General features: G+C 60.9%; 1 protein-coding gene across 8 annotated transcripts; it reads right to left on the reverse strand.

Annotated features, from left to right (window-relative positions):
- Window positions 1-231: 231 nt before the first annotated feature.
- Window positions 232-27,875, reverse strand: CBFA2T3 (CBFA2/RUNX1 partner transcriptional co-repressor 3). 8 transcript variants are annotated; one of them, XM_088172134.1, is made up of 12 exons: window positions 27,585-27,875; window positions 11,223-11,369; window positions 9,688-9,765; window positions 8,272-8,513; window positions 7,863-7,952; window positions 6,301-6,482; window positions 5,945-6,201; window positions 5,753-5,838; window positions 5,313-5,520; window positions 5,109-5,177; window positions 4,754-4,941; window positions 232-3,993 (listed from the first exon to the last, which is right to left on the reverse strand). In XM_088172134.1, the coding sequence occupies exons 2-12, from the start codon at window positions 11,341-11,343 to the stop codon at window positions 3,718-3,720; spliced, it is 1,797 nt and encodes a 598-aa protein (XP_088028260.1). In that variant the 5' UTR covers window positions 11,344-11,369; window positions 27,585-27,875; the 3' UTR covers window positions 232-3,717. The 8 variants fall into 8 exon arrangements, with proteins under 8 accessions (XP_088028260.1, XP_088028259.1, XP_088028264.1 ...); XM_088172133.1 differs by having other exon boundaries at window positions 4,754-4,944; window positions 27,585-27,872; XM_088172138.1 differs by lacking the exon at window positions 27,585-27,875 and adding an exon at window positions 20,130-20,231 and having other exon boundaries at window positions 4,754-4,944.
- Window positions 27,876-27,895: the final 20 nt, after the last annotated feature.

A 27,895-nucleotide genomic window follows, 5' to 3' on the forward strand; every position in this document is an offset into this window, starting at 1 on the left:
GGTGCGGCAGCAGCAGGTGGGACACATCCCTTTGAGTTCCCCCCACCATGGACACCCCACCTTTGCAGAGAGCATCCCCAGGGCAGTAATGAACACCCCCCCAATGTAATGAACACCCCAATGTAATGAACACCCCAATGTAATGAATCCTCCAAGCCAGGGTTGGGCACACAGACTGCCAGGAGTGAGAGACAAGGGCACCCAGCACAAGCCCAGGCGAGGAGCCTCTGGTTGATATTAAATTGTTTTTATTACACAGATACAGAGTTAAGAACAGACATAACCTGAATCATAAAGTTTACATCTTTCACAGGTCAAACATACAGTACACTTAGAGAAAGCGGGGAACAGCAAGGGGGGGACAGCATGCCGAAGGAAAGTCCTACCACGTCATCTCTCTGGGCTGGCCCCACACCCCACGCCTGGCCCTGGCGGGGGGCTCTGGTTTCCAGCCCCTCGGGTACCCCCCCCGTGCCCCGGTGTCCCCATCCCAGGGCTGGCAGGGCAACACGGGCAGGGCTCAGCCCCGCACGGGATCGGGGGAGCGATCCCCAGGAGGGAGGGGGGACACTGGCACGACCCCCCCCCTCCCGGGGCCGTGGCGTTCGGTGACATCGGAGGAGCCCCCGGCGGTGGGGACACCCCATCACAGTGCCTGGCACCTGGGAACACAGTGGCACCTTGTCCCCAGCCTCAGACCCACTGGGATGCAGAGAGGCACCCCGAGGACAAGGGGGGGGGACCCCAGCAGCCCCCGGAGGAGGAGGAGGAGGAGGAGGAGGAGGAGGAGGAGATGCTGCAGGGGGAGTTCGGGGGGCTCTGGCAGTGATGGAGCAGAAGCCAGGCAGGTGTGGGACCCCCGCTCCAGCCTGGCCGAGATGCGGCGCTTTGGTTTCAGCTGGGATTTTGGGTTGGGAACTCGAGGAAGGGGCTGGAGAGGGGACCCCGGTGCCGTGGCTGGCACCAGAGAGCCACGTCCCTCCTGCCACCTCCCCAGCTTGGTGCCACAGCCAGCACCCGGCGCCCTGGGCTCTGCCTCCCTACGGGCACGGGGACCTGGGACACGCTGTCCCCGTGTCCCCAACACCGTCCCCTTGCCCCAGCCGTGATGGGAGCAGGAAACCCGGGAGCCGTGAGCAGCCACGGGCACCTGATGTGGCACCCCGTGTCCCCGGCCAGGCTGTGCCAGCACCACACTGCTCATCCACTGCCACCTCCAAGGTGCCACAAAGCCACCAAAGGGGCACAGCACGTGGCACACGTCCCCTGGCCCCTCGCACACCCCAAAAACACCATTTCGGAGGAAGCCCCCACACAGCACCAGCACAGCATCACAGCATCACTGCAGCCCCGCGGCCGCTCCGTCCTCCCCGCAGCACAATTTTTTTTTTTTTTTTTTTTTTTTTTTGGGAAATCTCACATTTAAAGCTGTCCTTCTGGTTTGGCCGTCACCGCCGTCCCCTCCCTCCCCTCCCTCGGCTTTTGGTTTCAATGCAAGGTTCTGTAGGGTAGTTTTATTCTTATTAAAAAAAAAAAAAAAAAAAAAAAAAGAAAAAAAGAAAAAAAGAAAAGTAAGGAAAAAATCATAATAATTCCCAAAAAAGCAAACCAGCAGGGAGTGGAGTGGAAAGGAGAGCAGTCCCTGTGGAAGTGCTCTCGCCCGCGGCTTCCCGGCGAGGTGGAGGTAGAGAGGCAGAGCCCCGGCAGGAGCGGGGACAGGCGGGGACAGGCGGGGACACGGCGGGAGGGCAGGGACAGGCCGGACACCCGGGCGAGCAGGGGCATCTGCAATACTCTTATATATTACCTCTTCTCAGGAAACGTAAGAAAAATAGACAATATTACATATGTCACACCATAAATAAAGTGAACAGTCACGGGAGGGGCACCCGGCAAAGCTCCCAGGGGTGGGGGGGCACAGAAACCACCCAGGGGGTGCACCAGGACCTTGGGGTGCACAGAACCGTCCCAGGAGGGTGCACCAAGACCTCAGAAGAAGAACCCTGGGAGGATTCAGAGAGACCTCGGGGTGCACAGAAACCCCCCCAGAGTGAGGCATCAAGGTCTTAGAGTGCACAGAACCCATCTGAGGTGACGCACCAAGATTTTGGGGTGCACAGAACCGTCCCAGGGGCTGCACCAAGGGGTGCACAGAACCCCCAGCAGGGCTGGGTGCCGGTGCCACAGGGCTGGTGACATCACCCATGGCGTGTCCCAAGCTCTGCTGTGGCCCAGCGCAGCACAAACCCCTGGAGCCCTTCCCTCCTCTTCCTCCCCTACAGAAAACACACAGGATGGGTTTTGCAAATGCAGAAAAACTACAGCTCCTCTCGATGCCAGGCCTCGCTCCGGCCACGCCACAGCTCCACGCTTCCTCCTCATCCTTTATTTGGCAAACGTCTCTTATTATTATCATCACTATCATTATTATTATTCATTTTTGGACCTCTGCAGACACTATTTACATTCACATTAGCGCACAGCACTGCTGCCTCCGCTCGGAGCTCGGACTTTCCCTATTGCACTTCCGTCCTCCGCGCCGCTCCAGCGAGGCAACAATCCCAAATAATCCACATTGTCCTGGCCAGGAAGGAGGCAGCGTTCCTTCTCCTTTCCTTCTCCTTTTCCTCTTAAAAATCCTTGTGAAACAAATCCAGCGCGGGGTGTGGGAGCAGCCTGGCAGTGAAGGGATGGGGGGGAAGTCCCCCGACGGCTTCGGGGAGGGAGAAACCCAAAATCCGTCTTTTTTTTTTTATTCTTTTTTATTATTATCTTTTTTTTTTTTTTTTCCAAAATCTCCTTTTGTTCTCCTTTTCCAGGGTGGTGGCGGGCAGAGGTAGAGATGTGCCAGCTCCGGCTGCAGTTCTCAGCCCCATCTCCCCCTCCCACACCTTGGGGGTTGGGGTTTTAGTAAAAAAACGCCTTTTTTTTTTTTTTTTTTTTTTTGCTTTATTTTAATAGAAATTCTTTAAAGCCCCAGGGGCGTGTCCATCCATCCTTGTGGGGAGGGGAAGGAAGCGACAACAGAACGAAACGAACTTTGGCAGTGGAGAGACGTTTGGATCTTCCTTGGTTTTGGATTTCCTTTGGAGCAGAGGTGAGTCTGGTCTGTTCTTGGCTAGCTAGCAAGGTAGTTACAGGTGAGCGTCCGTCACGCGTCGTCAGGTTTTTGGATTTTTCTTTTTTTTTTTTTTTCTTTTTTTTCCCTTTTTTACAATTTCTTACTTAAAGCCAAAGAGTCCGACGTTTTCTTTTTTATTTTCTTTATTTTTTTTATTAAAAAAAAAAAAAGGTAAAAAGAAAAAAAAATATAGGAAGAGAGAAATGAAGAAAAGAAGGTTCTTTCCTCCTCCAAGTGAGCCCCTCAGCAGCGCCGATGGGGGATGGGATCAGGCTGGTCTCTCCCCACAGCACTGCATGGTGAGGCTGGAGCCAAATCCCTCATCCAAAGAGCAAAAAAGGAAAAAAAAAAACCAAAAAAATCCAGCCAAAAAACCCAAAAAATCCCAAACCACAATCCCCCAACCGATAGAAAACCAACGGAAAAAAAGCCAAAACAAAGACTGAAGAAAGAACAGAGACCGGTATTTGCCTTAACTCCACTTAAAGCCCAGTTTGAGGATTCGTGAGGATTAGTTGAGAGCTAGAGAGGTCGTTTCGGAGGTCACACGAGTCAGGTAGCTGAGGAAATGGCACCGGCTGCAGTCCGTGGGTGGCTCAGCGGGACGCGCTGTCCAGCGGCGCCGGCGTGGCCGGAGTGGCTGCACGGGACGCGGCCACCGAGCCCGCCTCGCTGGGGCTGCTGGCCATGGCGGGCACCGCGTCGGGCTGGCCCGGCCCGGGGGCAGCGGTGCCGGGCAGCCCCTGCAGAGTCTGCCCGCAGACGTGGTGGTGCTTCTCCCAATCCTTGTGCTGGCAGAAGGAGCCGCAGTAGCGCGCCGTGTTGCAGCCGCTGCACGTCTCGCTCGCCTTCCGCCCGCAGTTCCAGCAGCTCTGTGGGAATGGGGGACACACGGGCTCAGCTCTGGAGTGTGCAGCCTCTGGGTGGGCTGGGCACCCTCACCTGCGACCGGGCGCTCCATCAGCCCAGACTGTACACGTTCATCCCAGATTGTACACATCCATCCCAGACTGTTCACATCCACCCCAGACTGTTCACATCCATCCCAGACTGTTCACATCCATCCCAGACTGTTCACATCCACCCCAGACCGTGCACGTCCATCCCAGACTCTGCACGTCCATCCCAGACCGTGCACGTCCATCCCAGACCGTGCACATCCATCCCAGACCGTGCACATCCATCCCGGATTGTTCACATCCATCCCGGATTGTTCACATCCATCCCAGACCCTGCACCCCTGTCCTGGACCATGTACATCATCCCAGTCTCTGCACATCCATCCCACAATGTGTATTTCCATGTCAGACCAGGCACATCCATTCTGGACTGTGCTCCCCTATCCTGAACCACATCCCCCTAATCCCAGACCATACAACCCTACCCTGGACCATGCACAGCATCCCACCCCACGCACATCATCCTAGACTGCATCCACATCCAGGACCATGCACCCCATCACTGCCCACACCCCCATCCCCATTCTCAGTGCCGGAATTCCTCTCCTCCCATCCCACAGTGCTGCCGCAGGCTCCCATTCCCACCCTCACACGCAGATGCTGCAACCTGGACTGCAAGAGGAGCAGGTCCCACACACCAGCAGTGCCACCAACCCGTCCCTAAGGTCCCCACCTCGCTCGAGTCCTCCTGCTGGTTGATGACGGTGAGGGCATCCTCGGACGCCTGGCGCTTGGCCTCGGCCAGGGCTCGCTCCATCTTGGCGCGCTCTGTCGTGATCAGCTCGTGGGCTTTCCTCTCGGCATCCGACACGGCCTTCTGCAGCTCGGACATGGCCTGGCGCTTCACCTCGTTCACGGCTTCTTCTGGAAGGCAGCAGCCCGAGCGTGTGGGGTGTGCCAGCGCCCCAGCATTCCCGCAAAACCACCCCAAATTCCTCTTGTACCGCTGCCATCCCAACGAGGGGAGCTGGGGCAGAGCCCTGGCGGCTCAGCGCTGTGCCAGGGCTTGGTGCCCACCCCGCACTCACCAGCTTTCCTCCAGATCTCCTCGGGCATGTACCCGGAGAGCGGGCGGGGAGCGAAGTCCCGGTGAGCGTCTGCGAAGGAGAGAGGGGACGCCCTTAGGAGATGCCACCCCTTGGAATACACCCGCGGGCAGTGCCAGAGCCCCGGGAGAACGAGCGGAACAGCGCGGGCACCCCGGAGAGGGGCGCAGCTCCGGGGGTCAGTACCTAACTGGGGAGCCTCGGTGGCAGAGGAGGAGGAGGAGGAGGAGTTGTGGGGCCGTGCGGAGGGGGGGCTGCCTTTCTTCATGTCCTCGGCGTCGCTGTAGCGCCGGATCCAGTGGTTGAGCTCCTCGCGATCGGCCTCCTGGCACCGCCGCAGCACCGTCAGCGACCGCCGCGTCTTCTCCACCATGTCCATGATGCAGTTCAGCAGCTGCGGGGGCAACAGCCGCGATGGGGAGGGGGCTCTGCTGCAGGCAGCAGGGGGGTTGTGGTGCCCGGCGCTGGGCAGAGGGGTTTGGGCTATGCCAGGCTGTGCCAGCTCCAGCTGTGCTGGCTGTGGAAGCAGAGGATGCTCGGGAGAAAAGCGAGGGACACAGTGGGGATGGAGGGCAGAGTGAAGGGACACACACACACACGCGCGATGGGGCAAGGACGCCACGTACATTATTGAGGTGTTTCCACTCCTCCGCCCACTCCCGGTCCGTGAGCCGGTGGTCGATCACCTCCTCCTGCCGCGTCCCGTGCACGGCTGCAAGGCAAGAGCGCAGCAGGGTCAGCCCCTTCTCAGGACCCCTCCGCTTTCAGGGGGTCCCAGCCCCGATCCCCCCCCGTGCGCTGGGACACGCAGGGCTCACCGGCGGGGCGCTGGCGCTCGCGGAGCTCCCGGGGGTCGGGGTGCCGGTAGGTGTCCCGGTAGTGGTGTGCCATGGCCATGTCCTCCAGGCGGTAGTGCTGGGGCAGGGAGGGGCCGGCTGGGGGGTGCCCCAGCCCGTTCGGGGGGTGGCTCAGCCCGTTGCTGGGGCTGTAGCGCTGCGCTGGGCTCATGGTGCACGGCCGCTTGCTGAGGTGCTCGGGGTGCAGGGGGTCTCGGTCCAAACCGTTCTCTTTGGTCCTGGAAGGAGGAGAAGAGGTTGGTCCTCCCCCGGAACAACCTCCCCTTTTCAGGGATGCATCCCTGAAAAATCCCGCACGCCCCTCCCCTGGCTGGCACCTGTCTGGCGTCCTCCTCTTGCCGCTCTCGCCCACCTCCAGGAGCAGCTCGGAGGAGTCGATGGGAGAGGAGGCGTTGGCGTCCAGCAGCAGCTGCTCGTGCTGGGCCAGGTACTGCGCCGGGGTCTGCTTGGCCATGCGGGCACAGTGCAGCAGCTCCCGCTGCAGCAGCGGCAGGTTGGCCTGCAGGGGGGTCACAGTCCAGTCCACAGCCCCACAGCCCCCCCAGAGCAGCCCCCAGCTGTGCCCCCAGCTCGCCACGGGCAGGGGGTGTGATGGGGTGCCTTCCCTTTGGGGTCTTGCTCCCTTTCCCCAGGGGACAGCCTTGGGATGCCAGCAACGTGCCCAGGGGCCAGGTGGGCTTTTGGGGGACATGTGTGGAACCCCACAGGGTTCAGACACAGCTTCAACAAAGCCCTCCTGCATCCTGGCAGGGGCTGCAGAGCATCATCCCCTGGGCCAGGGTCCTCACGACTGCACCCTGGGGACTGCACCTGTGGGACCCCCCCAGTCCATGTGGCACCCACAGCTGTAAGGATCAGCTGTAACTCCCACCCACCGTGTCCCCCCACGGCGCTGCAGCCCCAGAAGCAGCAGGAATTAAGCAGCAGAGCCCCCTTTTGCCCGGTGCTCTGGCTGCCAGCCCTGGATTTTGCCTCAGGCAGCTGAGCCGTGGCCAAATCCCATCTGTGGGACACGTTAGCGCCCGAGCCGGAGCTGCAGTTGTGGTGAGCGGGGCCGGACCCTCCCTCCCCTTCCCTTCCCTGGCCGGGGGAGAGCAATCCCACAAAAACAGCAAGTCCCCGGTCTGGGAAGCACGCCGAGCCCGGCTGGTTGCAGTTAGGATAATGAGAAACATCTGGAGCGGGCGGTGGGAACAGCTGGGAGCGGGGTGCCAGGGCGGCCGCTGCGCTCTTGGCACTGGGACAGCGGGGATGGATCCCAGCCTGCCTGGAGCCACAGGGCCACCAGTGCCTGCCGGGGCCTGGGGTTCACCTTTCCCTGCTCCCATGGATCCCAAAATGCTGCAAACTGGGCAGGAGGGGAGGGGATTCTGCTGCCCCACTGCAGCTCAGCCTGGAGCAAAGCACTCCAGCAGATTCCTGTGATGAGCAAGCACCTCCACTCATGGACCCCTGCTCTGGGGGGGCTGGGATGCAGAGGTGGAAAAGGGGTTATTTTTGCACTTTTTAATTATTCCTTTGCTAACAAGGGACAGGGGAGACCGGGCTCTAACTGCTGGCAGTGCCAGTGCTGCCAGGCATGCCAAATCCCTCTGGAGCAGGGTGACACTGCAGAGTCAGCGTAAAATTAAAAGGCAAATTAAAAAAAAAAAAAAAAAAAAAAAAAAAAGAGGGAATTTTTAATGAATTTCAAATGGCAACCAGCTGGGCCGACCCCTCACTTTATTGCAACCAGCCCTGGCCCTGTGTGACTCCACACGTGTGGGGGCACACGTGTGCCTGGGGAGACATGGGGCAGACCCACAGGCAGCTGCCAGCCCCAAATCCCCCGTGCTGAAATGCTGCCAGGAATCCCACCGTGCCCAGGCTGGAGACCCACCTTGAGGAAGGGGATGACGAAGGGTCGCAGTGGGAAGTTGGTGGCTTCTTGGAGCTTGGCGTGAAACTCCTCGATGGTGAGGGTGGAGTTCTGTAGGGACAGCCTGGGCTCAGCACCCCTGGCACAGCCCCCTGCACCCCTGGGGGACACTTGGCTGTTCCTCCCCCATTCCTGCTGCTCTGCCAGGCTCACAGGAAAACCGCACCCAAGGGAAAACCATGCTCAAGGCTTCACTTCCAGCAGCCAGGACCAACCCTGCCCTGGCTGTGAAGATCCCAGGAGATGCTGGGAAAACAACCCCCTTGTCTCCAGGATTTAGATCAATCCAGGCCCCTCTTTCCCTTTTAGCAGCATCTCCATCCCCAAAAGAAAACACAGGATCCTCAGATGGGCTGACCCACGGACGTACCACGAGCCCCAGGACGAGGGTGCGCACCCGCTCCCCGATCTCGGGGGAGATGTCGTTCCCAAACTGCTGCAGGGTGGTGAGGAAGCGCTTGAGCTTGGAGAGCTGGCGGGCACCACAGGCTGGAGGGAGCTGGTGGGTGGACAGGGAGGCGCTGGAGGAGGTGGCTGGGCCGTTGCTGAACCCGTTGGGGGTGGACGGAGCCCCATTGATGGCGGTCGGTGAGTGGCTGCTCCCGTTCATCACTGGGGGGACAGGGAACGGGAGGTCAGAGAGGGTGGCTGTGCCCTGGCACTGTGGGGATGGTAGGACCAGAGTGTCCTGCTGGGTAACGTGGGGCTGGCACTCCCTGGAAGGTTTCAGGATGCTGGTGAATCCCTGGGGCTGCATCCTGGACTGGTCCCAGTGCTGTGGGGAAGGAGGGGATGCAGAGCATCCCCCAGCACAGCGAGGGCCTGACCCAGCTCCTCAACAGCCAAGGGAAGGGACTCCATCCTGCCCCTCTGGGAGCTGCTCAGCACTCCCAGAGAGAACCCAGGAGCCATTTCCCATGGAGCCCAGCCTGGCTTGCAGAACACTGCCACCTCTGTCCCCACTGCTGGCCAGGAAGGACAGGAGCTGCCTGAACACTGCACACTGGGAGATCCAGGGGGGATATTGTGGGGTTCCAACCATCAGTGACAGATCCCTCTCTCCTGCAGCAGCCCCACGTGAGCACAGGGACCTTTTCCTGGCCAGCATGGGTGACAATACACACATCACCCATGTCCCGACCATGCAGGTGACAACACGCATCACCCATGTCCCAGCCATGTGGGTGACAGCACACATCACCATGTCCCAACACACATCACTCATGTCCTGACCATGCAGGTGACAACACATAAAACCCCTGTCCCTGCTAGTGTGGGTGACAACATGCATCACCCATGTCCTGACAGCACAGGTGACAACACACATCATCCATGTCCCAACGGCATGGGTGACAACATGCATCACCCATGTCCTGACCATGCAGATGACAACACACATCACCCCTGTCCCAACAGTGCAGGTGACAACACACATCACCCCTGTCCCAGTCATATGGGCCACGTCACACATGGCCATGTCCCCACGGCATGTCACCCGTGGCTGTGCTGTGCTGCCCTGCCAGCCCTGCCTGATCTGGGGGCTCCCCTTTCTCTCTCTGGTCGGGCAGCACCCGCTGAGGGGGTGCCAAAAATAACCCAGCGACCACAACTGCTTTTATTCCCACGACAGGTGCGTGCCTAAGTTGGCCAGCACACCTGTCCCTGGGCCGGGATGGGGTTGGGCTTCACATCCCCGGGGCAGGGCGGGGGCTGGCCATGGGGAGCACCCCCGGGGCTGTGGCTGTGCTCAGGTCTCTCATGAGAGCGGGTGTTTCATTTTACTTACAAAGACAGACCATCGACCATTTCAAGCAACCATGAAAACGGCCGCGAGGCAGAAACGTCGGAGGGCCAGCGTCTCGATCTGCAAGCAAAATAAAACACGCTATGATGAGAGAGCAGAGGGGGCAGCTCTCGGCCCGGGGCCCTGCAGGGGATGCTCCTCACCACGGGCACGTGTGCCATGGGCAAAGCTGCCAGAACCACCGGGGATCCGGGTCCCCGTGTCCCGCTGCAGCCACAGGGAGGGTTCAGGGCATGGATGCTCGGCTGCCTGATGAAATCCTGACATTTCAGGGACCAAATGAGGTCCCCCAAGGCCAAGAACAACCAAAATGCTGTGGTGTCCATGCCAAGCTGCTCCGTGCCCTCAGCCTTGTGTCTCAAACCCTGCTCCATGCTGAGCTGTGATGGAGGGGTCGCCTGCACCCCCAGCCCTGTGTCCCAAATCTCTCTCTGTGCTCAGTGTGGTGCAGAGGCCGCCTGCACTCCTGGTCCTTCATCCCAGACCCGGCCACACCCGGGCTACCACATCAGCCACAGGGCTGGGACTGACACACAAACCCTCTCCAAGCACAGCCAAGCACAAGCTGATTTCTAGAGAGTCTGTCCAGAAGTGCTGCTGGGGGGCTGCAGGTGTCAGGGGATGGATCTCAGGGGTTGTTTTGGGGTTTTTCCTTCCCCACTGGGGTTTTTCTGAGCAAGAAGCAGCTACAAGCAAAACACTTGCACGTGTGTGTGCCCAGGAAAAGTCTCAGCAGAACAGGAGCAGCCACTGGCAGTGGCCACTGCCACTCCTGCCAGGGGCCAGCCTTGTCCCCTGCCCGTCTGGATCCTGCACTGCACACGCCTTGTCCATGTGCCAGGACAGTGACACTGGCACAGTGACAGATCCCTGGTGCAAAGCCTGTGGGTGTGCAATGAGCCCACGTGCCTCTGGTGCAGCCACCACATTGTCTGGCTGTCCCCAATCCAACTCCAGAGACTGAAACTCCCACCTGGAGTCCCCTGATGCCACCACGCCATAGCCTGGGCAGGGCAAGGAGGTCCCAGCCCCTGTGGCTGGCCATGACACTGCCCTGACACCACTGGGTGCCACATGTAGAGGGACAGATGTGTCCCCACGTGCATGGCACCCACCACGGGGCCATCTCCAACGCACAGGGACTCCTCCAACCACGCACCAACATTTGGTGGCAGAAGAGCAGGATGTCCCTGTCCCCAGGGACCTCACAGGGCACTGCTGGCCACGGAAGCAGGAACATGCTTTGGGAATGTGCACACAAGAAGAGCCTCCAGCCTGAGCACAGGTAAAGCCACCCATGTCCCAGCCAGGCAGTGTCACCCATGTCTCAGCCAGGCAATGCCACCCGTGTCCCAGCCAGACAATGTCACCCATGTCCCAGCCAGGCAATGTCACCCCGTGTCCCAGCCAGCACCGCGCTGGGCTCTGAGGACGCTGCTGGCCAGGGTGCCGTGTGTGAGGCGCTGAGGGCAGCTGGCAGCCCCAGGCTGGCAGCCCATGCCCAGGCTGGTACTCACTGGTGCTGGGTGTGAAGGAGGGGTGGCGTGTGGCTCCCTGGGTGACAGCTGGTGGCGGTGGTGGCATGCTGGGTGGCGTGGAGCGAGCCTGCGTCTTCACATCGGCCGGCGAGTCGGGCATGGTGGCGGCCGGGATCTCCGCGTTATCTGTGGGAAGAGGGCACGGGGTGGTGAGCAGGGTGTGCCAGGCAGGGCTGTGATTCCCTGGCAAACAGGGTCAGCGGCAGAGGGGACACTTGGGGACCTCCAGTCCCGCTGCAGAACTCAGATAACAGGGACAGCGTGGTGTCCTGTGTGCCACAGGATGTGGGGAGGGTGCTGGACCTGCTCTTCGTCTGCACAGCTGGGGACAGTGCCCTGTGCAGGGCTGGCACCAGGAGCAGGCACTGCTCTGTCCCTGCGGTGCCAACCCTGCCCCAGCCCGTGTCACATCGCTGCTGTGACAGCACAGCACCCTCCTGACACATCCTGGGAATTCCTGCTGACCCCTCTGCATCCCTGGCAGCGTCACCCAGGGCTGGCACAGCCCCTGGCAGAGATCGTGGCATCATTACACCAGTGTTTAGTGGCACCCACACATCCACCAGGGACTGTCCCCCCCAGACTCGAGTGGCCCTGCAAGGCCAGATCCTGCAATCCAGGGATCGTGGAGCTCTCAGTCATCACCATCACCCCAGCGGGCATTGCCACCTGCCTCCCACCCCCAGATAACGCCCAGCAGGGCATTCCTGAGGTGCCAGCACCCCTCCAGCCAGCACACAGCCCCAGCGCAGGGTCTGGGCCCCGTGGCTGCCACACTGGTGGTGATGGGTGGCCACAAGTGCTGGCAGCTGTGGGGATCTGTGGAAGCGGCCACCAGGGCCACCCCCAGCCATGGGGTCCCCCCTGTGGTCCCCGCCCAGCCTGGCTGATAATCCAATATTCATCCTTAATCCAGGGCAACTGTGGGGAGATTCATTGAACCCGGGCACAGCACTTTGGGCAGGCTGAATAAAAGCAGGGTCTCATCCCCACAGTGATGCTGTCGGGGCTGTGCTGCAGCTGGCAGTGCACAGAGAACCAGGGATGGTGGAAGGAGCCAAAATCTCTGCTGGTCACCCACAGGATCCTTCTGGATGGCTGCAGCACCATGGATATCCCTCTCTGAGCACAGCACCCTGGAATGCTGCAGACACCTGGATGTGCATGCTCCAGTTCCCTGTTCCTCACTCCCTTCTCCCTCCCCAGCCACAGGAGAAATCCCAAGACCGTGCAGCTTCCCTCCCCCCAAAACCTCAGCTTCCTTACAGGGTCTGCCAGAATAAATGGTTTGTTCCAAAGAACACCTTCCATTTTCCTTTTCATGGAAATGTCCATCTCTGGGCAGAGCTCTGCCAGCCTTCCAGGCTTCCCCCGTCACTCAGCAGAGCAGGATCCAGCTCTGACAGCAGAGGATGAGCCCTGAGTGTGCACAGAGTGGGACCCTGTGAGGGGTCACAGCTGCTGCACCTCCATCCCACCCCATCCTTGTCTGCATCCCTGGCACCATCCCTGTCCTTGTCACAGCCCTGGCAGCATCCTTGCCTGCATCCCTGCAATGGTCCCTGCCTGCATCCCCATCCCAGCTCCTCACTGCCCTGGCTCCCCACACATTCCCACACCAAGGGGAAACATGGATACATTCATCCTGGCACTGACATGGCTTTTCCACAGCTTCCCATCAGCAGGAAAGTTTCCATGAAGCTGAGCAAGCACTCAGGGAAATGGGGCCTGGTTCTGGTTTTTCTTGTGTTTTCTTTTTTTTAAGTTTTAAATTTTCCCCCGAGGTGTTTGCAACCCAAATACAGCCAGGCAGGCACAGGAATGGTCCCAAATCCAATGGGATAAAGAGCTTGGAATGCCCAGAGGACCCAACCCAGGTCTTTTGCAGGATGGGTTGAGCTCCAGGAGGGCAAAGGAGGTTTTGGGGAGCAAAGTGCAGCCTCCCCTCAGCTCCCTTCAAACAGCGATTCCCCAGCACCGCTCCAACTCCACTGGAATTATTTTTCCCTCTATTTTTTTCTCTCTTTGGGGTAATTTGTCCCAGCCGCTCGGGGCCGTGTCTGTTTTCCTCCATCTGGTTTCCATTAGGTCTGTGCAGCCCAGATGAATAAGTAATAATATAAAAATAAAAGGATTAGTATTTTCTCCTGGGCTGGCGGGAGCGGCTGTTCCCCGCCCTGCCCCCCGGGGCCGGCGGATGCCGGACCCCCGCACGCCCCTGTGCCACCCCGAGCCCCCCATTTGTCACACGGCAGGGTTTAACCCCCGGCACTGTCACCCTGCTGCGGTGACACTGTCACGCAGGGACATTCCAGCGGGCACACGGCAGCCTGGAGCCGCAGGGACAGGAGCAATGCCGGAGGGATGGGGCTGGCAGCAATCCCAGCCTGGCGTTTGCTGTTTCCCACAGCCCCAGGGAGCCCATCCAGCCACCACGAGCCCGGGGTTCTGCCTCTTCCCTGGGCAACAAGTGGGATGTGCCAGCTCGGGGATGAGTGTGGAGCACCAGGCCCGGCTGCTCTGCTCTCCATTCCCCAGGGATGGATGGGGATGAAGCAGGCACGGAGCTGCCCTGGATGTGACCACTGGAAAGCTCCGGCTCCCCTGCAGGCAAAGCTTCCCGGGTAAAGAAGGGGTTAAAGGGAATTCAGCGCCCAGCATCCTTCATGCTCTCCAAATGGCCACAAATGAAATCCAGATGCTGGAGGCGACGTCTCCCCAAGCCAGGCTGCCTCCGAAACAAAGGCAGGGAAGAATTCCTGCTCCTCAGCTGCCGCAGCCAGCGGGGCCAAGAACAACTCCCCGATAAGATGGCAGGGCCGGAGCTGTCCCAGATGGAGCAGGTCTGGAAGCGTGCAGTGCCCGAGGCCGGGCAGCAGCGCCAGACACGTGCAGAGCTGGTGGGACCTCCCGGCACCATCAGCTCCCTCCTCCCCCTGCACCCATCCCGATCCCCTCTTTGGGGACAAAGGTGACAAGAAGCAGCTTGGAGTTCATCCCCAGTTGCACTTGGAGCAGGAGTACAGTTCTGGGATGCTGACAGAAGATGGATTTAGGTGGAATATTGAGAAGGAATTCTTCCCTGGGAGGGTGGGGAGGCCCTGGCACAGGGTGCCCAGAGAAGCTGTGGCTGCCCCTGGATCCCTGGAAGCATCCAAGGCCAGGCTGGACAGGGCCTGGAGCAGCCTGGGATAGTGGAAAGTGTCCCTGCCATGGCAGTGGGATGAGGTGAGGTTTAAGGCCCCTCTCAATCCAACCCATTCCACAATTCCATGATGATGCTGCCCATCCATCACCAGGGCGTCTCAGGTGCTCATTTTGGGGAGCCACACCCAGCACTCATCAACAAAAAAGAAGCCCTTTAAAAGTAAATCAAATTAATCAAACTCTGCACGATTTCTAAAGGAACCCAGATTCTTTCAGCTCCAGTCCTGGGGAGCCCTGCAGGTCACCCCCACCTTTCCCACGGGCACCCTGAGACAGGTCCTGTGCCACTGGCCCAGCTGGGGCACCTCCCACCAGCACAATTCCAGGGTAAATCAGGTTTCCCCACGCTCAGGTACATCCCTGATGTACCATTTTGCTTTTTGTAAATCCACTTTGCTTTCTGAGCACACTGAGCCCACAACCCCGAACGCCAGCGCTGCTGAGAGATGCCCCAAGGGCATCCAGGCCATCAACCCCCAGCAAGTCCCAAACCCCCCGGTCCCCTGTGACAGCAGCACCCGCAGCCAGACTCTCCACGCACCCCAAACCCCAAAATCCCAGTTTTCAAGCCAAAACCATCCACCCGGGGACCCAAACCAGCTGGCTCGGTGCCACCAAGGCAGTGCCAGCAGCTCCCGCTCGCCCCGAGCTGGCGTGGCCGGGGGTGGAGGACGGGTTTGATTTTTCCTCGAAACGACAACAAAAAAGAAAAAGAAAAAAAAAAAAAAAAAAAAAAAAAAAAAAAAAAAAAAAAAAGGCGCCCTCTCTGTTTTACAAGCCTTCATTTGCTATTGTTTATGTAAACAGGTAAATTGTTTCGTATCTCAATTAAAAACATCTGCCACATAAATGAATACCAATTAACTCATCCTGTTTTTAATTACTCTGTTAATTACACACAGGCAGCAAAAAGGATGGCAGGGGAATAGGGAAAGCATGCTTACACCCCCCCCTTCCCACCTTGCTCTTGGCAAGGATCCGAAATGTGCCCAGATAATGATGGATTAAGGTGAAAACCGTGGCTCCTGGCCAGCTCCGGCGTGGTGGCTCCCTCATGGGGCGTCTCTCAGAGGGATTTCCCGGGACCTTTTGGGGAGGTTTTGGAAACCCCCCCCAGCCCCACGGGATGCCCCAAGGTCACCTCATCCCCCGCGCCGGGTGGCACAGCCCCGCTGGCACTGTCGGTGCCAGCCCCGCGCTCCTTCTCCAAACGTGACCACGGGAGAGAGCGAAACTTTGGGATGGCCAGAGGAGCGAGGAAGCGACATCCTCATGACCCGAGCGCATCCCCGTGCTGCCCCCGGGTGCCCTCCTGGCACCGAGGGCTCGCCCCCTGCGCGGGGTGGGTGCCATCCCTGGCGAGCGACCCCGGGCGCCGCCGGCCCCCCCGGCTGCGGGAAGCTTTCCAAGCGAGCAGATGGGGCAGGGAGCGGCGGCAGGAGGAGGAGGAGAGGCAGAAAAGGCTATTTTCTCACGCTACATATTTTACAAGTCGAACATTTTGTGCATTTCAGCCCTGCCTGTAAAAGCATCTCGGCCTCAGCCCCGGGACTCGACGGCGGAGCCTGTGAGTCAACAGCGGCTGGCGACGACGTGGCTGCAGGCGGGGGGACGGGCTGGGAGGAGGGTCCCCCACGAACAGGGACAGTTGGGGGGGTCCCCCCTGACCTATCGGCCAGCAGCACCCAGCCAGGACACAATATATAATATACAATATGCTGCAGTGTCGTGCCCGCTGCCACCGTCGGATTCATCCCAGCGGGGTGGCACAGGGAGGTGGGCACACACACACCCACCCACCCTGCTGCTCCCCAGCTGCCTTACACTCCTGGAAATTAAATATCCTGGCTAAACACCAGGAGTAAACAGTGCCGCAGGCAGCCCGGAACACCTGGAGAGGAGCAGGGCTGGGGCTGACCCTGCCGGAGCCTCCCCCACCCAGCAAACACCCACGCCTGGGCTGTACCCCAAAACCAGCCCAAAGCACTGCCAAAGGAGCACCCCAAAACCACCCCCACGCCCCCATCGGGGATTTCTGCAGCCCTGTCCACGGGGATGCTCTGCCCAAAGCTGGCCCTGATGGCTGGAGCAGGGACAAGCGGCACACGCAGGGGGTTGGGGGAATCCTGGAGGCAGAAAGTGTTTGGGGAAGGGAAAGCTCCCCCTCCACAGCCCCGAGCTCCCGGAGAGGTCCCTGCAGCGTGGGAACGCCGAGGCGCCGCCGGCTCCCCAGGGACCCCGGGGCAGATCCTGCCCCGCAGGCGCCAGGCTGGTACCGGCTCCGAGGGGGTGCCGGATCCGGCCGTGCTCTCCCACAGCCTCCAGGCTGCTCCCTCACCGACGCTTTGTCTATTTTTGAACCACGGGGCTCCATTTCAAGGCGATTTTGCCCATGTGAAATCGAATCAAAGAACACAGGAAAAAATATTAATGGGAATTTTGCAAAATAAACAGGAAATCCCTGGGATGTTTTCTGGTCAGCATCTTCCGAAGGAAAGCTGGGGGTTTGTCAAGGTGGGGTTCCCCCTGGGGAGCCTGAGCACAGTGGGAGGGACGGCAGAAAACAGCTTCAGGAAATCTAAAAATAACCCCAAAGCAGGCAATGGCACTAAGGCCAGGGCACCGGGCAAGGGGTGTCCTCTGTGCCACCAGCCTGTTCCTGCCTCTGCCCGGCAAGGATTGATCCCAGCCTGGGGACTCCTGTCCTCCCCATCCTGCCGGGCAGCTAAATCCATCTCCCACGTGAGATCCAGCCTGGAAAGCACAGGTCAGGCTGCAGGATCCGACCCGCAGCATCGACAGCATCCCCCCGGCCCCAGCAGCAGCGATTAAGCCCAGCTTAACCCATGGGCTCAGCTTGGTCCCTGCCAGCCCAGTTCACAGCACCCGGCCCTGATCTGCCCCAGACCTTGACTGTGCTGGTCTGGCTGGAGGCTGAAGAGGGTCAGTGCTGCTGTGGGGGATTTTTGTGTCCCCCCAGCTCCTGCCCCACTGCCAGCACTCCTGGCAGCCCTGCACTTCCTGGTTGACTCGCTGCCAGTCCACTGACTCCCGCTAAGAGGTATAATAACAAATATTTATGGGGTACCTCTCCTCCCCGGGGGTCCCACAGCACCCCGGCACCTTCCCGAGGTGGCTGCAGGACAGGGGACCCTGCAGAACCCAAGTGTCCCCAGATTTCAACAGGGATTTATGGCAGCTGCTGGCAGGAGCAGAGCCCAGACCCCATTTTCACAGCACAGCGAAACACCCACAGGATCCACAACTCCTGGATCCTGCTTGGGGTTTTCCACACGTGCAGACATCCACGGCTCAGAAGCAGAATTCCAGGAACGTCGGCAGAGACCTGCCAGCCCCAGGTTCCCCGTGGGACCTGCCAGAGCCCCCTCCTGCCTGCAGCAGCTCAGCCCTAAAGTGGGGCTGAGCACCAGAATATTTTTCCATCTTGCAGCCTGGAAGTTCCCGATTTAAGAGGCAAATCTTGCACCCACACGAGGCCTCCCCACTGCCCAAACCTGGCAGCCACCCCACGCCAGCACCCAGAGCCACGGGAGAACAGAGAACAGCCTCTCCCTCACCACGTCCTGGCTTTTCCCCCCGACAAACCAACATCTGCACTCATTTTCCAAACAAAACACAGCCAACATCTGTCTGCTCCCGGGTAAAACCTTACCTGCCAGCATGGAAAACCCCCTTGGCACAGCCAAGCTCACCTCCACTCGCCTCCCCAAGCACGGAATTTCTCCCTGTGTGGAAACTCTCAGCACAGGGACCTGCCTCACAAACCTCCGAGAATCCAAGAGCCCACCCCAGGGGCAGCTCAGCTCCATGGGGCTCCTCACCCGAGCACCGTGGCTGTCAGCATCCTCCCCGGCTGCTGCTCCGTGTTTGCCGTGGGATTTCGGGATGGTTCCCCCATTTCTCCATGCCCTGTACCACAGCAGAGCTCACCCCACAGCGGCGCCGAGCAGACGGATGTTTGCAGAGTGTCTTCAAGTCGCTCGACAAAGGAGCAGAGAATTAATATTCCTTTTAATTAAAGGCAGAAAAATCTCTTTGTTCCTGAACAGAGAGAAAACAACAGAGGGAAGAGCTCAGAAGCTCTTCCTAAGCTGGAGACGAGACCATCGCTTGGAATCAAAGACACTGTCAACGCACACGTGACCTCGAATTAAAAAAACAAAATGAAACGCAGCAGCGGCAGTGGCTCCTCTCCGACAGCGAAGGAAAGTTGCAAAGTTTTTCTTGGCTAATACAGGGAAAAAAAAGAATTCCAAGAAAAGGTGTGTTTAACTAGAGAAACGCTCTGCGGTATCCGAAGGCACCATCCAGCGGCGAGGAAATGACGGGAAGAGCTGGTTGTGCTCCGGCTCGGTGTCGCGGAGGAGCCACCGAGGAGCGCGGGGCCAGCCTGGCTCCATCGCTCCGCCGGCAGCATTCCCTTGGCAAAGCCGGGCTGCCCAGCTTAGCGTAATTCCAAAGGGAAAGCGAGAGCAGGCGGTGATGAATGGCAGCGCTGGAGACTCCCGAGCCAGCCTTCCTTCCCAAATCCACATCCAAACAAACGTCCAGAGAACGACTCCGCGAGCGTTCCCACCACAGCCCCGCGTCCCCACCACGGCCCCGCGTCCTCGCACACAAACACAGAACGAAGGGAGCTGGAACTTCCCAAAGCTGCCCTGGGATTCCTCCCGCAAACTCTCCCAAGTGGGGGTCAGCTCCTCCTCGCCACCCAACACGGCTCCAGCTCCAAGCCCGCGGCGGCCGGAGCGGGATGCGGAGCTGGCGAGCACACAGGAGGGATGCAGGGATGACAAAGAGTTGGAATGCTGGGCAGGAGCCGGCAGCCACAGCCGGGGGGGGGGTCTGCTGGCGGGGGTGGGCACAAACTCGCGTGGGTTCCCGGGGACGCTGTGCCGCCCCACGCCGCCCCGGCGCTCGGGAAACGGCGCTCGGGAAATGGAGGGGAGAGCAGGAAGAGCCCCGGCAGCGCAGGGAAGGGGGGGTCTGCACCCCGCGGCCCCCCCGGCAGCGCGGTGCGTGGGAGCGGGGCCCACGGGCGCGGCGATCCCGATCCTGATCCCGATCCTGATCCCGATCCCGCTCTGCCTCCGCCGCGGAGCAGCTCCGAGCGCTGCGCCCTCTCGCCCCGGCTGTGCCCCCGCTCGCCCTGCCCCGCTCCGCCGCCGTGGCACACGGAGCATCCCCGTCCCCTGCGCACCGGCAGCTGCCCCGACACCGGGAGCATCCTCCGGGAATCGGGAGCCTCCGACTCCCCTGCGCACCGGGAGCGTTCCCTGCGCACCGGCAGCTTCCCCGACACCGGGAGCCTCCCCCGGGTACCGAGAGCATCTCGGACTCCTGCACAACAGGAGCGTCCCCCGGGCACCGGGAGCATCCCCCGAGCATCAGGAGCATTCCCAGCCCCTTTTCCACGGGAGCCTTCCCGGGCACCGGGAGCCTCCGATTCCCCGACGCACCGGCAGCATCCTCCGAACACCGGCGGTATCCACAGCCCTGTGCCCTTCGAGCCTCCCCAGGCACCGGCAACCTCCGATTCCCCCGTGCACCCAGAGCATCCCCCGAACACCGGGAGAATTCCAAGCGCCGCTTTCACGGGAGCCTCCGCGGGCACCGGCAGCCTCCCCGTCCCCGTCCCCGTTGGCGGACGGCACTTACCGTCCTGAGGTGTGGCGGAGGCGTGAGGTAAGTCCCAAGGCAGGGGCCGGCGGGGCCGGCAGGAGCGGGCAGAGCCGGCAGCGGCCCCCGGCGGCGGCGGCCCCGGCCCGCTCAAGGCCGGCGCTGGCGGAGCGCGGCCCCGCGGCGGCGGCTGCCCCCGGCACCTGCCCGCCGCCGCTCGCCGCGCCCGGGGCCGCCGCTCGCCGCCAGCTCGGGGGGTCGGGGCGCTTCCCCTCCCCCCGGAGAAGCGGGGGAGGGCGGAAAAGCCGCGGTAAATCCGCGGGGCCGCTTCACCCCCTGCGCTCCGCCCGGCCGCGCATCCTCCCGGAGCCGCGCCGCGGCCGTGGGGCCCCCGCGGCCGCGCTCCGTGCCCGGCCGGGCCCCCGCAGCGCCGCCGCTGCCGCCGCTGTCTCAGCCCGGCCCGGAGTGAGCGGGGCCCGCCCGCGCCGCTGCCTTAGACCGGAGAGCGCCGGGACCGCCAGGGGGCGCCCTGCCGCCGCCGCCGCCACCGGAGCGGGACCCCGGGATGGGAACGGGATGGGATAACGGGATAATGGGATGGGATGGGATGGGATGGGATGGGATGGGATGGGATGGGATGGGATGGGATGGGATGGGATAGTGGGATAGGATACGGGGCTGTGCAGAACCAGGGAGTCCATACCGAACCGGGGGACTGAGTGGGACACGGAGCTGTGTGACACCGGCGCTCTGCACGGGGACTTGGGACTGCCCAGGGTTTTAGGGGGTGCACAGGACCTGGTGACGCTGTGGGGACTGGAGGGCCATACACGGTGGTGTACGGGGCTTGGGGGCTGCAGGGATTGGGGTTTGCAAAATCGTCAGAGTTGGGGGTGCTAAAGATCGAGGGTTGAAATGCTGAGAGTGAGGCGCTGCATGGGGGGTGGGGTAACATATTTTGGGGAGCTGCAAGGAGCTAGAAGTTGTTTTGGGGAAGGTACTGCAAGGGCACGATCCAGGACTTGTCTGGGGTCATGGAAAGAGCCCAGGGGTTGGAGCAGGGTGGGGGTGTCTGCAAGGGCCTGGGAGGCTGCTGGAGGATGGAGCTGTGCTTGCTCAGCTTCCCTCTCCAGGGCTCCAAGGGGTTGCACTGGAGCAGCCACAAGACCACAGGCACAGCCCTCAGAGTCCCACATGCCCATCCCAGCCCGGCCTTGGAGTGCCCCCCACCCTGCTGGGTCTCGGTGGGGCTCCAAGGGCAGCTGCGTGCTGGGAATGCCAGTGGGCAGCGGTGCACATCTGGCTGCTTGGCACCCCCGTACCAGCTGGGGGACAACGTTCAAATTTTCCCTCCCCGAGCTCTACTACAACGCTGCTGCTTGCCCGTACAAGGGGAGCACAATCCCCGTGAATTTCCCTGCGGATTTCCCTGCGAGCCCCAGCCCTGCCTCTGGGTGTAATTACTGTGCCTGGCAGCTGCTTCCCTCTGCGACTGCCCCGTGCCGGGTGTATTACTCATCCCCGCCGCTTCCCAGGGATTGCGAGAGCTGCGGCTCTGCCAGGCGGAGTCACCCGGCACGGCTGCTGCACAGCCGGGGCTTGGGTGCCACAGGACAGCTGCGTGGCCACTGGACAGCCAGAGAGCGGCCCTGGCGTGGCTGAGGCACGGACACTGTGTGGGCACTGGCTTGGCCACTGCACAAGTGCTGCATGGCCTCTGTTGTGGCCACTGCATGGCCAGTAAATGCCAATCACGTGGCCACTGAGAGACCTTTCTGTAGGTAGTAAATAATCATCACAAGGCCACTAAGTGACCATTCTACGGCCACTAAATGGCCACCACATGGCCACTGTGGGGCCACCACACAGTCCCTAAATGCCCACTGCATGGTTCCCCTCACTGATGGGGTCACTGCAGGAGGTGCTGCAGAATCCTGACCCAGCCCCTCCAGCCTCAGCTCCAGTTTTCCATCCTTTGCTCCCAGAGGTTCTCCAGGCCCTGCTGCCCTCATTCCCACGGGGACCTTTCCCCAGGAGCCTCGTGCAGGTGCCCCAGAGGAAAATCCACCCTGCACAGCTGCACTTCCACCTCACCTCGCCCCGGCTTTGCATGGGTGGCACCGGCTGGCACATGCAAATGCCAGCACCACGTGTGCTTGGGGACACACACGCTTGGACATGTGATTCCCAGCTCGAGGTGGACCCCCAGCATCAGCGAGGCAGCCCAAGAGTGTTCCCAGAGTTCTGGGCTCCTTCGGGGTCAGGCCACTCTCTGGGAGAGCAGGGACCTGCCCATGGGGGTGACCACATGTCACACAGCCAAGTGCAAACCTCACACACACCACAAAACCCTCCTGGGAATGCCCAGCCATGAGCCCAGCAGTGACCAAACCCATCCCCTGTGACCTGCCAGCTCCCTGCCACGAGCACATCACAGGGACCTGCCAGGACCTGTCACCTCTCCTTAATTCGGGGTGCAGCTGAAGGAGGCCATCAAACACCCACTGCCCTGGCACCCCGTGCCCCAGGACCACTCAAGCACTGTCAGGACGGGCAGGTGGCACTGTCACCCTGCAGGACAGGGGAGGGGACAGAGCCACCACATCCTCCCCCGGCAGCGTTTGGGTGGCAGGGGCTGCTGCGTTCCTATTCCACGCACGCAGCCTGTAATTTTGGTCTATTGAAGTCATAATTCACTACTGTGAAAATAAACATTTGTGCTAGCTCGCTTTATTCGGCGGGGTTCGGCTGAATGTTAATAATTCCCCGCCGGCGGCTTTGCACGTGGCCTGGGATGCTGGGACAAAGCCCGGGCATCCCTGGCCGTGGCCGTGGCCACCTCCTGGCAGGCTTTGGGCGAGCTCTCACCCTCCTTTTTACCCTATCCCTGGGATCCCCTGCATCCCGAAGGAGGTGGGGAAAGCAGAGCCACTTTGTACTAAGCCAGGGATAATGAAGATAAATGTAATTTTTAGACAATATTCGGAGTCCAGGACCTACTCAGACCCATCCCTGTACTGGGTTTGTACCTTTTTGTGGGTGCTCCCACCACATCAAGGGCACCCCAACACCCACCCTGTGCCATCACCATGCAGGAGGACGCCTGGGCCTCCCCCCACCCCCGGCTGTCCCCAGGGCTGTCCCCAGATCTGTCCCTGCTGGGTGCAGGGGCTGGTGCTTCCCCTCGGCATTTGCATCTTCCCAGCCTTTATCTTTCTCCTGGTCTCTGTATTGCTGCAATTACAGACACTTTAAAACACAATGATCTGGCTGTTAGCGTGATGGATGACAGAACCTTTCTGTCTGGTTTAAATCATTGCTGAGAGTGAGCAAACTTCCCCGGGTTAACCCTTTCCTGCCCCGAACCCTCTCCCCGCCCAGCACTGCTGTGAGCTCCATGGCCACCCATCCACCGCACGCTTGGGTCCCATGGATGGGATAAAGGGGGGTCTGGAATTCCTACAGAAAACATTCCCCCATCCCTCATCCCTCATCTCCCTGGGGTCGGTGCTGCTGGGGCTCCCTGGGTGCCTGGGGCAGGCGATGGGAGCAGCCCCGCCCCGGCAGAGCCGCTGGCCCCGCTCGGCTGCGGTGGGAAATTAACGGCTGGGGCGGAGATAAGCGGCTGCCAGAGCCCGATAGCCGGCTGGATCCATCCCAACCCCGGGCTGGCAATCCTTCCTCCGGCAAATCTGGGGCAGGATGGGGCCCCAGTGATCCCCACCCGTGGGAGAGGGTGGAAACTCCTGTCCCGACTCGGTGTCGGTCACGCTGGTGCGTGATTGATGGCGTGGTGAGCCCGGGGCGGGGATGAACCACACACGTCGTGGTGATCCGTGCTCCCTTTGTTGTGGGGAGGTGGCATCTCCCACTGCCATCCTGCCCAGTGCCCTTCCATGCCCGCCCCACAGGTGTCCCAGTCCCACGGGAGGGTGTCACCATCTCCCATCACTTGTGCTCTGGCTCATGTCCTCCATCCCTGCTGGGCGTGCACATGGAGTGGTTTGGAGGGTGCCAAAGACCTGCCCCAGGGGAAGGAGCACCCCAAGGCACAGCCTGAGGGACAAGGGGAGCACTGAGGCCTTGGCATGGTGCGTGCCAGGAGATAAGAGGGGATCTGAGGACAGATGAAGGCAACTGGTACCAAAAGCCCACAGGAAATGGTCCCCACCATGTGCCATCCAGGCCCCATATCTGCCCTGCACATGACCCCTGCCCACTATCGGGGCTGTGCATGCAGGCAGTGGGTGCTGGGCTCACGGTGCCACCAAGGCACCCTTAGATGCCCCCTCTCGCCTCTGCAGCCACCGCGGTGTTGAGGAAGCTTTTCACACCCTGTGGGTACCCAGCCATCAGTGGTGACCCGGTGCTGTCCCCGTGCCTCCCACTGGTGATGCACTGTCCCCTCCTCCCGGCTCTCCCGGAGCTCAGCCCAGCGCTCCCCAGCGTGCCGGGATGAACTGATTGCTATTCCAGCTGCATCCCCTCTCCACAAGCCTCAGGCTTTTTTAAAGAAGCCCACGGTGCTGGTTTCTGACACCTTGCCCCTCGCCAGGCTGGTGGCTCAGCCCTGTCCCTCCTCACCCTGTGTGGTGCCGCTCCCACGGGAGGTGTCTGCAGGCAAAGGCACCGAACCGTGCCAGCGCTCAGCCCTGGCGTGCCACAGGTTTCCTGTGTCACCCCCAGCGGCTCTGTCTGTCCCTCTGGCTTTCTCAATCTCCATCCATTCCCTCTCGGGGAGCAGAGCATCCCTGGGTACCTCTCTGAGTCCTTGCCAGATGTGGCAGTGCCAGCGGTGCCCTACGAGCAGAGCTTGGTGACGAGGTGTGGCCGAGCTGCACAGCCCTGCACGGCTCTGGGCTCTCCAATCCCCGTTTGCCTGGAGCATCCCTGCAGGGACAGGGAGCTGCTGGGCTGGGAAGGGTCGGTGTGACCATGGACGGTCCTTGGCTGTGAGCACAGATGTGGTGGCCCAAATCTCAGTGCCTAAACCCATCGTGGAGTGAGCACCGAGCACCAGGAGCCAGGCTGCAGCCCCCAGCGCTCTTCCCTTGGCACTTGGCTTGCAGCAGGAGCCCTGGCGCTGGATTTTCCTGCACGTTAATCCATCGGGGAATGCAGCAGGGAGATAAGGGGCTGGCGAGGAGGGAAGACGCTCGCCTGCCCGCTGGCTATCGCCTGCCGCAGCTGCATCCGCCCGGGGACATCTGCTGGGCAGGAAGTGCCGTGCGCCAGCCTTTCCCAGGAAAGGGCTTCGTTTGTGCCTGGCTTCCCTCCCTGACCACTCCTGGGGGTCCCCACACTTGGGCTCGCCCACCCTGCAGCCATCGGGCTGGAAGGAGCAGCCCCACAGGCTGCTGAAGCACATCCAGTGGCTTTGTGGCTTTCCCACAGCTTCCACATAGAAAAGGAAAAAAGTGCATCTCCCATTAAAACTAAGAAAAAACAAACCAAAACCAAAAACCAAAACCAAAATCCTGTTTTCCTTGCTGACAGATTCGTTCCTGCTTCGTGGCATTCAAAGGGAAACCACCCCCTACTGCTTATCATCCCGCTCGCCCTGCACTGCCAGCTCTGGAAAATCACCAGCTTGCCTCAAAAAATGGGAGGCTTTAGGATACAGCACCGTTCCTCTGGGTGCTTCAAGGTTTTGGGGCTGCTAGGGGCCAAGTTTCCAGCTTTTCTTTGCCATGGAGAGCCTGGGAAGGGTTTTAATTGCAAAGTAAAGATGACCGCGTGCTGCCTTGACTCCAGGAGTTGTTTTGGGATGCATGGAGATGCTGCTGGCACCTCCATGGGAGCAGCATCCAGTGGCAAAGATCTGCCAGCCTCATCCTTGGCCAGCAGGAATTCCCCGGGAGATGCTGGACAAAATCCCCTGAGCTACCCTTGGGTTCACAGCAGGTTCACATTCTCCTTCTCCCACCCTAACCTTGGGGACCAGCTCCTCGCTGGCCCTCCCCATCCCTGATGGGGACTCCTGCACTGCCTGCATCGCTCCCAATAACGATGGGAATTTAATTAGCAGGCACTGCACTTCCAACACCTCAATCCCTGCAGAAATCAATGGGAGCTAGCAGGAGGTGGTGTGAGCCTGCCTTCACTCCGGCAGGCGGCTTGGATGGAGATTCAAGCCTTGGGGCTTCTTCAGAACCTTCCCAGGGCCAAAATGCTCCAGCCTGGAGCATTCCCAGGGCTGTGTGGAGGCTGGTGCTGATCTGTGCCATGCCAGGCCATGCCATGGGGAGCCCCGGGTGAGGTCTGGGATGTGTTACGAGGTGCAGATGCACCACGGCAGCACAGGACGTTGTGGCTGTCTCTGGCCACCTGCATCGTTTCCAAGTTCCCAGGCTAAAAGCAGGGCTTGTTATCAAGAGCAAAAAATGTGCCACCTCTGTTGTATTTCATTTCCCTTTCTCCACCTCTTCCCTGCCCGCTGTGCATCAGAGATAACAGCTCTCGGTGCCGGAGCTGGAGAGCGGGGCCGGCAACGGCCTCGCCAGCCCTATCGCTGCCGAGCCGGCCGCAAGGAAATCAGGAAGTTTGCAGAGATATTTGGCCAACAAAATAAACATCTCTGCTGCCAAAAGCCTAACGGGCAGCCCGGCCGGCCCGCAGCAATCTGCACGGCTCCCTGGCTGCAGCCTTCCGGAGCGCGGTGCCCGCCGAGCCCCGCGCCCGCGCCCCCTTATCGGGGCAGCCCGTGCCTGGCATGTGCCAGCTCTGGGGACAGGGACCCCAGCACGGCTCCTCCACCCAGCAGAACCAGCAGAACAGGTGCAGCACCCTCAGTGCAGCCAAACCCTGTCCCTGTGCTGTGCCAGTGTGTCGCTGACCCGTGGGCAGGTGCCAGGGGTGGGCAGGGGGCTGCGGCCGGAGCGCGGTGCCGGGGGAGAGGGGTGGGGAGTGAGGGGAAGCGAGGCACAGCGCCAGCATTGTTCACACCGGTGACTCAGCCGGCTCCACTTTCCTGCCCCAGCCAGGCACGGGCCCAGCACAGCCCCCGAGCCCCCCAGAGCTGCCACAGCCCCTCGGTGCCTGGGGATGCTCCAGCACTGGGATTTGGGATGCTCCATCCCCACGGAGCCTCTGCTCTGCAAACCTTCAGCAGCACCTGGAGAGCCCGTGGGGTCGGATGTGAGCACAAACAGAATGAGCACAAACACCCAGCAAACACAAGGTTGAAGTAAAACACCCTCGGGGCTGAGAACTCGTTATGGAAAGGTTTAATTGCAGAGCGGACTCTGAATGGGTCCCCGTGACAGCGAGCCCACGGAACCCCACGGTGCCTTTGCCATGGGCTTGGCCATGTCCCAGCTCCCCATTCCTGCTGGCTGCTCCCCAAAGGATGCACTGACTGGTGCCAGCCACGTGCCACCCTCGGGGAGCACCTGCCTGCCCAAGGCTGCATTTGCCACTGCGTTGAGTCACCCGTGCCACAGCACATGGCACTGCCACAGCCACCGCCACCTTCCTCCCGCCGCTGCCTCTCACCTTGGCCGTTCCTGCGTGGTGCCCTGGCCCGAGAGGGGTCCCTGTCCGCTCTGGGGGGTCCCGAGGGGATGGTGGCAGCACCCCAAGTCTGCGAGCCCTGCAGAGACTGGTGCCACCAGCCTTGTCCCACGTGTGGGCAGGAGCTGTGCCGGGGATGCTGAGCTCTGGAGGGGCGCGGGGTGTCCTGCCCACTCGGCGCCTGCCCGGCCGCCAGGGCCACTCATGTGACGGCCGGGGCCGCGGTGGCAGCGGAGCCGTGTCCCATGGCGAGGGGAAGGTGAACAGCTGCCGGGCAGTGATAATGCGGCGGG

This window comes from Sturnus vulgaris, chromosome 12 (assembly GCF_052056855.1).
Source record: "Sturnus vulgaris isolate bStuVul1 chromosome 12, bStuVul1.hap1, whole genome shotgun sequence".
Lineage (NCBI taxonomy): Eukaryota > Metazoa > Chordata > Aves > Passeriformes > Sturnidae > Sturnus > Sturnus vulgaris.

Bases quoted from the DNA above. Each gene is read 5' to 3' on its own strand.
- CBFA2T3 (XM_088172137.1), bottom strand. From the start codon at position 11,343: ATGCCCGACTCGCCGGCCGATGTGAAGACGCAGGCTCGCTCCACGCCA. The intron at 5,839-5,944 runs GTGAGCCCTGCG...CTTGCCTTGCAG, and splicing joins CGAGCGCCAGCGCCCCGCCG to CCGTGCACGGGACGCGGCAG. The intron at 4,945-5,108 runs GTGAGTGCGGGG...GCTGCCTTCCAG, and splicing joins GGAGATCTGGAGGAAAGCTG to AAGAAGCCGTGAACGAGGTG.